The sequence below is a fragment of the Oxyura jamaicensis genome, unplaced genomic scaffold (assembly GCF_011077185.1).
Source record: "Oxyura jamaicensis isolate SHBP4307 breed ruddy duck unplaced genomic scaffold, BPBGC_Ojam_1.0 oxyUn_random_OJ69778, whole genome shotgun sequence".
NCBI classification, from domain to species: Eukaryota; Metazoa; Chordata; class Aves; order Anseriformes; family Anatidae; genus Oxyura; species Oxyura jamaicensis.
The window spans coordinates 1-8,865 of NW_023309578.1; the positions used below are offsets into that span (position 1 = coordinate 1).

The 8,865-nt window shown below is 37.1% G+C and overlaps 1 protein-coding gene across 1 annotated transcript; it reads right to left on the reverse strand.

Moving 5' to 3' along the window:
• Nucleotides 1-993: 993 nt before the first annotated feature.
• On the reverse strand, nt 994-5,831 carry LOC118159342 (proprotein convertase subtilisin/kexin type 5-like; the record flags this gene model as incomplete). The annotated part of the gene is made up of 5 exons (XM_035313940.1): nt 994-1,224; nt 1,490-1,726; nt 2,679-2,896; nt 5,009-5,204; nt 5,748-5,831. Coding segments are annotated over 5 exons (966 nt in total), but the record flags the coding sequence as incomplete, so codon positions are not given.
• Nucleotides 5,832-8,865: the final 3,034 nt, after the last annotated feature.

Here is an 8,865-nt window from a genome sequence, read left to right on the forward strand (position 1 = left end):
TTCCTTCCTTCCTTCCTTCCTTCCTTCCTTCCTTCCTTCCTTCCTTCCTTCCTTTCCTTTCTTTCCTTTCTTCCTTCCTTTCCTTTCTTTCCTTTCTTCTTTCTCTCCACATCTTTGTACACTCTACATTTTTGATTTAAGTATTTCTATTAGTTTTATCAATAGCAATGGTATAAAGCTGCTGAGTGTGTTCATAGAAAAATACATCTGATGGAAGACCTCCGAAATTTAAGAATACAAAATCTGCATCAGATTAGACTCAGCTTAGAGTCATCTTCACTTCAAGCTTTCTTTAGATGTTTCCTGCATGAAAGATCATTTTAATTAGTTTGCCTCACAATTTTTTCTTTGCTTTTTTTTTAAAAAATATGCAAAGAAGTGAAGTTTAAGTTCTGGTATCTTATACTTTTTACCAATTTGTTCCTGAAACAATAAGTCTTTTCTCCCCAAACTCAGAAAAGGAAAGTATTTTTGTATCTCAGCCATCCACTAGAGACTGTTCTAGTGATCCAGGGACAATTTTTTAACAGTTCTTTTTAATTATTTCTTTGTTCATCAGGTATCTACAGGGATTAAACAAGCCAATATGAAAATTGTGAGCTTACCAAAAAAAAAAAAAAAAAAAAAAAGTTATAAATTTTCCCTCTGGACTTTTTAATTCCCTTCTAAGAAGAAAGAGTGACAGTAAATATGGAATGAATAAAAAAAAAAATATATGTTTTGTTTAACCGTGGGCTTTGCTGCTACTTAGACTTCCTTTGGCCCCAGTGAGTTGCAGAGGCCAGAATGACACTTTTTCCAGTCTCTTGAAGAATTTTGAGGTGGTCCTGCAAAAAGTAGTTGTCACTGCACAAGTCATCTACTTGTCAACACAACTTTGAAACGTGTAGATTGTCTGAAGCTGTCCTACATATTTCATGAATGTGATGGAAACTTGTTTATTTCATGTTCTTGGTGTAGAATGAAGTCTAGAAGGAGGATCAAGACACTTACTGAGAAGATAGCGGTTATTTGCACAGCCAAGACACTGGTGTTCAGTTGGTCCTGAGCAACGAAAGCATTTCTTATGACAAAGCTTGCAGGTCTGAGTTTTCTGGTCATAGTACTCAGTACGAGAACAGTATCCAGATGCCACACAGTGCCCGTTGTGGCTCAGGGTCAGGCCATTTCTGCAAGTAAGGCAGGCAGTAGAAGACGAACAAGTCTGGCATGTCCTATTGCATGCTGGAAGGGACAAACAGTAGGAAAGTCACCATTTCTTGTTACATTTTCAATTATTATTTCAACTTATTTTCTCTCTCTTTTTTTTTTTTTCTTTTTTTTTTTTTTTTTCTGATTTTCTAAGCCATTTCTTTTTCCCCTGCCTTTGCTATCCCCTCAATTTCCAGGACACTGACAGTCATAGCCATCAGTCAGGTCCCTTAGGAATAATCTTTAGCCAGTCTACTTGTATCTCAGTGCCATTCTGGAGAAAACAACAGCTGCCAACCTTGACAATCTTCTGTCTCTTTTTCATAATAAGTCCCTTCGGGACAATTTTCAAAACACATGCCACCGTAGAGGACAAAGTAGCTGATGGCACACTCAGTACAGTCATCTGAGTCTGGTCCATCACAATCCTTGCAGTCTTTATGGCAGGGAAAGCAGTGTTTGTCTTCAGCATAGAAGCGGGAAGGGCAGTCCTCCACACAATTCCCTTTGTGCAGGAGGAACTCATCCATGCATTCTACAGAGAACAACAAACATCATGTAAGAAAAAGGGTAGCTAATTCTGACTTCAGTAAGTGAGGGAGTGGAGAAATCCTAGGAAAACCGAAACCCTGCAATGCATGTCACAACAGGAGATAAGTGGACAGTTTGGAAGGTAGTGCTTTCTCTTCTAACTCTTCCCCTCCAACTTGCCCATCATGGCACAGCCTTCATGAAGTATCTTCTGTGTAACATTAAGGGTCTGAAAAGCCAAGTCAGCTGCTTGGCTTTGCTCATATTAACCAAACCATGCTGCTGCTATGTATAGACGGACTTCTGCTGCAATACCCTATCTGTATTATTAACCTCCAGTGAAATCAGGGATGTTCATATCTGATTTTTTTTTTTTTTATTAAAATATGAATCTGACTGGAATAATTGACCTGGATGTTTAGCTTTGCATAAAGCTCGGGTTCAGCTGCTAATATTATTATGAGTACTTGATTTAATAATGTTGTTTATATTTTTCTTTTCCTTCCATGTTTATGTTTCCAGAATGGTTGCTCAATATTAACTATCCTGGAAATTTTTGTGTATGGAATAAGATTCACCAGTATATCAAAGCTTTTTCTAATCATGCTTTACTAGATATGTTTCGTTAGAGAAATTTAATTCTCTATTGTGAGTATTCATTTGCAAAAAAGGTAAAGAGATTTAATGTTCAACCAAATTAGGAAAGAAACATTCTTATTTCACTGTGGCGTATGTGTGTATGTAAGTATTTAGGCATGAATACACTAAATCAGCATCAAAAATATAAATCTCTAATGGACAACAGGAACAGGGAAAGTGATGTGAAACAACTTTTTTTTTTTTTTTTTTTTTTTTTTCTTCTTATAGATCCTTTGTCAGGTCTGTGTTTCTATCAGTCTGCTTCTAGACAGATCTAGATAGATTTAAGCCAAGTCACAAAGAATTCTTTGTAATACCTTTGCATGTTTCACTGTGAATACACTCCTGACACATTTCAGGGCAGTGTTTACAGATTCCATCAAAGGCAAAATGTCTCTCTGAACAGGTAGGTTTACATTCCCACTGCTCCAGAAGCAAAGGACTTTTACAGGACTGGCATTTGGTGGCATTTCCCATGCATGTCTTACAGGATTCACTGCATTCCTTGCAAGTCCCAGAATCATTAAAGTATCCCCTATTGAGTGAAAACAATCACAAAACAGTGTTGGTCAGTGTACATTTATCAAACAGTCCAGGCTTTAATAATCATAAGCATATGTGAAACTATATGACTTTCCCAGCACACTCATTTCAGTGGATCAAACAGGTTTCTCAAGCCAGTTGCCTGTTCTCTACTTGATTACATCCCCTATGACTGCAAGCAGAAAACACACAGTAGTACCATGAAGGAAGGCGTTCCCTTCATTTTGTACCTACTCTAAGGGATGATGGACTTCCTTTCCCACTGTTTTATTGGTTTTCCCCAAGAACAAACAAACAAACAAAACCACAACAAAACCATAATGTCTAAGAAACACCTGTATTTGGTGGCAGCAAGCTGGAGACAGGGAAGAGGGAGAACATTTGATGGCATTGGTGGTGTGAGAGCTGCTGTAGACAACCCATGTTGGGACAATTAGCCATAAAGAAGACTTAACAAGAAAATAGGCCCATGTTTTAGGAGAAGAGGGATGAAAGAAAAGGCTGGATGCAATCCAATCTGCCTACACTTTCAAAACCAAAATGTAAGAAGATGGAGAAGCAAGTCTGTGCTTTCAGATGATTGTTAAACCATATGTATACAGACATTGATTAAAAATACAGAAGTGAACTTAGAACGTAGAACATTTCACATTAACAGCCCTGGCTGCGGGGGAGAAGGGGGAACTCTCCTTTCCAGAGGTGACTTGTGACTTTTCCAAAGACAGGCTGGGGAGATGTGTTAGGAGAAAGGCTAGAGAAAAAATAGAAGAGCTGTTCCTGCCATCTATTCTTATCTTACCTCTTTTTTTACTCCTGACCTTTGTCATAATTCTGCAACTATTTCTCAGCCTCTTCTATTGTTCCAGTCTCAAGTATGCTTCTAGATCAATCTTTCAACATCCTCTGTCAGAAATTATAAGTGCAGCAAGTCAATCCTTTCCATCCCCTACAATATGCTCAATGTTCCAAACAAACACTAAAAGAAATCCTTCCTTAATCCTCTGCCCCACTGGAGAGTAGTTAAGCCAGAAGAACTTTGTCAGAGGCTGAAATCAGAGTTTAAGTCTAGTAAACTTAGCTGAATGATGCCTGGAAAGACATTATTATATCCTGGAATTTGGGAAAAAAAAGGGGGGGTAATAGTAACTGAAAAGAGGGATGATATATGAAAAGGTTTAATTGTGTTATACTGAAACTGTGTGGGATGAAATTAGTGAATGAATACTGAAAACAAACATATTGCCATCAAAATATTACTTTGATTATTTTTTTTTTTGACAGAGTTTTTGTTTTATATTTATATATATATATATTTCTGGACTAGAGTAGATTTTAGTGTAGCTACTTTGCATTTGTCTTGAAGCACGATGGTCAGAATCTGCTTCAGTGGTCCTTATTGACTTATGTGATAAAGTTAGCTGGAAAGAACTGCCAAAGAATTTGTTTTGGTCATGAGAAAAGCAGAAGCTGCACATTTTTCTTAAGAGAAAAAATAACCAAGCAAGATCTTCATACTGCGTAGCACAGTTTTTATGTATATATTTAAGTGTGATGAATGCTGACAATGAAAGCGCTGATAATGAAAGCACAGACAACAGAAGAACCTGACATAGTCAAATGTCTGATCCATTGCAATCAAATGGGAATCTTTTTGAATTTAATTTGTTAGAGGAAAAAGCAAGGGATGTAAGCTAAGGAGAGACATCCCTCATTAGGCACTATATTTCCATATCAGGACTCTGAGACATCCATCCTGTGGGTTTACACCCATACTCTGAGAAAAGGACTGGTTAGGAGAAGAACTAGAGGCTTAATGCCAGTCACCTCAAAGTATAGCTGAAAGCACTGCGGCCTTAGTGAAGTCAGTGGAACTATCTGTCACAGGATTTCCTATATAGTTTTACTTTGGAGTTTTCACTTCTCCTCTAAACCATAGAAAATGCTGTTTACTCAGGCAACCTGAAAATGACTTTTACCTTGTGGTAGTCTCTCGTAGGTAAGGTTACATTAAGCTCTCCCTTTGAAAGCTTTATAATGGATCTAAGCTATGACGAGAAGCAGCACAGTGAGGAAATAAGGAACAGTCGTGACAGGAGCTACTTACTCAGGGCATTCCTGTAAGCATCTGCCTTTGTGGAGAAAGAAGGGCTGGTCTTGTTCAACCTGACACTTCTGGCAGTGCCAGAGGTCGGAGCACACCTCGCAACTGTCCATGCACATCTCGCACTTTCCACTTTCAACATCGGCAAAAGTTTGTTGAGGGCACTGAGAGACACACGTGTCGTGGATAAGAAAATTTCCTGACAAAAGAGCAACCAAGGTGGGGAAAAACACCAGTTAGAACTATACCCAGAAGATTTCTGTCTTGAATGGCTATAAAAAATACTTTCATCTTCCTGGAAGTTTGAAGTTTTGTTGCCTAAAAAGATGAATAAAGCATTCTCTAAGCCATTTTTGCTCATCCTTCACTGAAATTTAAGGTTAGGAAGAATCATCAGGATTATTTAGTACATCTTCCTGAATAAATCCCTGTTCAGTAATTCCCGCATCATGTCTACAATAGGAAAAAAAGAGAAGAGGTACAACTTCCACTTCACTACTTCACTTTTCTTTTCTTTCTTTTCTTTCTTTCTTTCTTTTTTTTTTTTTCTTTTTCCCCATTATTTCTAAAGGCATGTGCTTGTTTCTTAGCTGATGCTTAACTTCAGCTGCTGATTATCTGATTACCTATGCTTTAAGCTGCCATTGAATGAATGACAATGAATGAAAATATTTCCTTGAAGTGTGTAAGATACAAAATATTTTAACTTCTTGCAAAACCCAAAGAAGAGGAAGTCTCTTACCTTCTGGGCATGAAGTACACACTTTAGCAGATTTCTCACAGGTCCTGCATGAAGGATCACAAGATCGTAACTGTTTATTTTCATCTGGAATGAAAAGAATAAAAGTTCTGGTTTTGACAGACTTACAACAATTTTTGTTGTTTCTGTTGTTGTTGTTAAACAGGGAGGGAATCCTCTCCTTGGAAGGACTGTTTCCTATGACTTTTCCTGAGCTGAATTTACAATGTATGTTTGAGTTTTTGGAATTCTCTAACTTGGACTAATTGTTGATTGTGTTCAGCTCCACACTCTTAAACAATAAAATAGGAATTGTAATAGAGTAAAACATAAATATTATCCTGAGATTCATTAAAACACTGGTCTGAACTACTCACAGCAAACGAGGACAACTATTTAGCTTAACGTTATTAGTTTCAGAGTAGTGCTCCAAAATCAGTTTCTGATCTGTAATCCAAAAGGCTATGAGCAGGAAGAGAAGGAAAGTATGTAAATTTTTGGGACTTTTTGTAGCAAGGTATTTTCATGGAGACTTTCTTCCAGCTGGTTGCCGAACACCCACACTGTGTATCTAAGGGAGAAAACTCTGCAAAGGAAAGGGAGCAATATCAATATTTGGAAAGATGATTGGTAAAATCATTTTGGCCAGTGCTATTGCCTCCTATTTCCCTCTAAAAGAAAGACTCTGGCTGTGTGACAAATTGAATTTTTATGCCTGCGGGAAGCTAAGACCTTGGTTATGCTTTGAATATACTTTATTCAATGCCAAGGAGATTTGAGGATTGTACGAAATACACATGAACTTTGTTGCGGAATATGATAGGTCTCACCGTGCAATTCTGTACTTTGATCCAAGCAGACATAACAAAGGGATAATGAATGTTTGATGAAAAATTAATAGTGGGCCAGTGGACAGAAGACAGTAACCTTTTAATTTTGCTGGAAATCAAAAATAATAAAAAGAGCAAACTGAGCTTAGCACCTCATCACACCCAGCTCATCCTGCCAATTAAATACATGTGATTTCTGTAAGTTGATGGGCTGGTTGACAGTATCCCTTAAAAGTGTATAACATATCACTCACTTTTTTGTTCTGACTGTCATGACAAAATAATTTTAAATGCTGACATTTTTAATAAAATTCATAAAAGCAAATGCTTTGGTCAAAGGAAGAGAGGAAAAACGGAGTCATATGTAGATCCCTTTCCTACAATGGCAAACACTGAGCGTTTTACTCAGCAGAGAGCCACTTGGTAGAAAAGTGGGCATGCGCATAATAGCATGGCACAGAACAAAAGGAGAAACAGTAATAAGAACAGTAACGATAATTGTTATTACTGAAAACTGCACTGCTAAATGAGCTGACCATGGCTATCTCAGTGAAAGAGACTATTCCCTAGCTTCCTTGAGTTTTTTCCTCAATTAGTGAAAAAATCATTACCAAGTGTCCTTCCTGATGTCATCTGTAAGAATATAAGGAATATTAAGGGAAAGCTACATGTTTGGTCTTAATTTTACTGAATTGAGCAATACTTAGATTTTCTATTCTCTTATTGTTATGGATGCAGACCTTTGCCCATTTTCTGCTCTTGCAAGAGGTTTCCTACTGACCTGTATGTCCAAAGTTTTTTATTTTCAGAGACTTTTACTAATCTTTGAAACAGAACATTGGTTAATTGATGATATATGGATCAGGCTTATAGCTTTTAGTTGATGTCTTTCAGTATGCCTCCAAAATTGTGGCTGACTCTCTGTTCCTGCTGCCTGCAAGCAGTTCTATATCATATGCTGCTCTATCAGTCACTTTGATAAACCTTCAAGATTTTCCCACTGAAAGTGTCAATGATGTTTTCTAAATATGTAGCAAATACAAAATTTCATTTCCCCCCTCAACACCTTTACATCCAACTACTTTACTATGGCTTATGTTTTATTTCTTTGAAAATCCCTACTGGGCAATTTTAAGTGCTGGAATTTAGTACCGGTTATGTGCAGGAAGAAGCAAGCCAGAAATATCACTAATGTGTTGCCAGTGAAAAAGGACCTTTATCCTGGCAAGAGATTTTTGTAATATAGAAAATAAATAGCAGTAAGATAAAGATAAGCAGACAACTTGATAACTACCACTAAAAAATGTTTAAGCTATCTCATTGTTTCAAAACATTTCACTCCTTAAAATTAAAAACAAAGATAATTTTTCAGTGAAGTACCTTTTATTTTCATTTAGTATTTCCCTCTTTGGCAGCATTTGCTGCTTTCTGCAGTATGTGCTAGTCACCACCAGAGGGGAACGTACACAAGCAGTTGTGCTTCGGACATTTTGCCAGGGAGACACGCTTTTGCTTTTCAGCGAAATGCAAGTGCTTAAATGACCCAGCTGGGCGACTGGTAGAATATGAGAATTTTAAAATTCATTGATCTATCTTGTATTAAATTATTATTATTATTAATGTATGTATTTATTATTCTGGACAGTTAAAATTAGTTTTTCCTGTGACAGTGTTCTTACTAGCTCCAAATGGCTGGAAATAGGATTTCATTTATTGAATAAATAAATAAGAAGAAATTATTAAATATAAATTTTCCTGCATAGTAAATGTTCCAAAACATTTGTATTTTGCTACAGAAACCTGTGTATGCTACTTCCAAGAACAAGCTTTACCAAGAACAGCCTTGCAAAGCTGTCGAGAAAATTGGTCATGCAAAATATATTTTCTTGGCCTTTGCACTTGTGATAAATGAAAGATTCAGCTGACATTTTTAGGCTTAAAGAAGTCTTTCACTTATCAATGAAAAATTCACTCAGAATGGTATGACAATTGAAATTGCCTAATGAAGCAGGAAAACTAATTAAATAACTACTGCCAAAATTGCCTGCCTTCAAGGAAAGAGTTTGGTGGCTACCAGAAAGAATTGCCAGCTCAGGAACTTCAGCCATCCACTCTGACCTGTCACTGTTCCTTACGCATGAGCAAGATAAGAACAAATAAAAGTCTCAGAGAAGGATAAACAATATTGACAGCTCATTGTGAGCTGCTTGACCTTTCCTCCCCATCCCCCAAAAGCTACCATTATGTACTTGGGAATCTTAGAAGCCTTCCTTTAACTTCTTTTCAGTCTG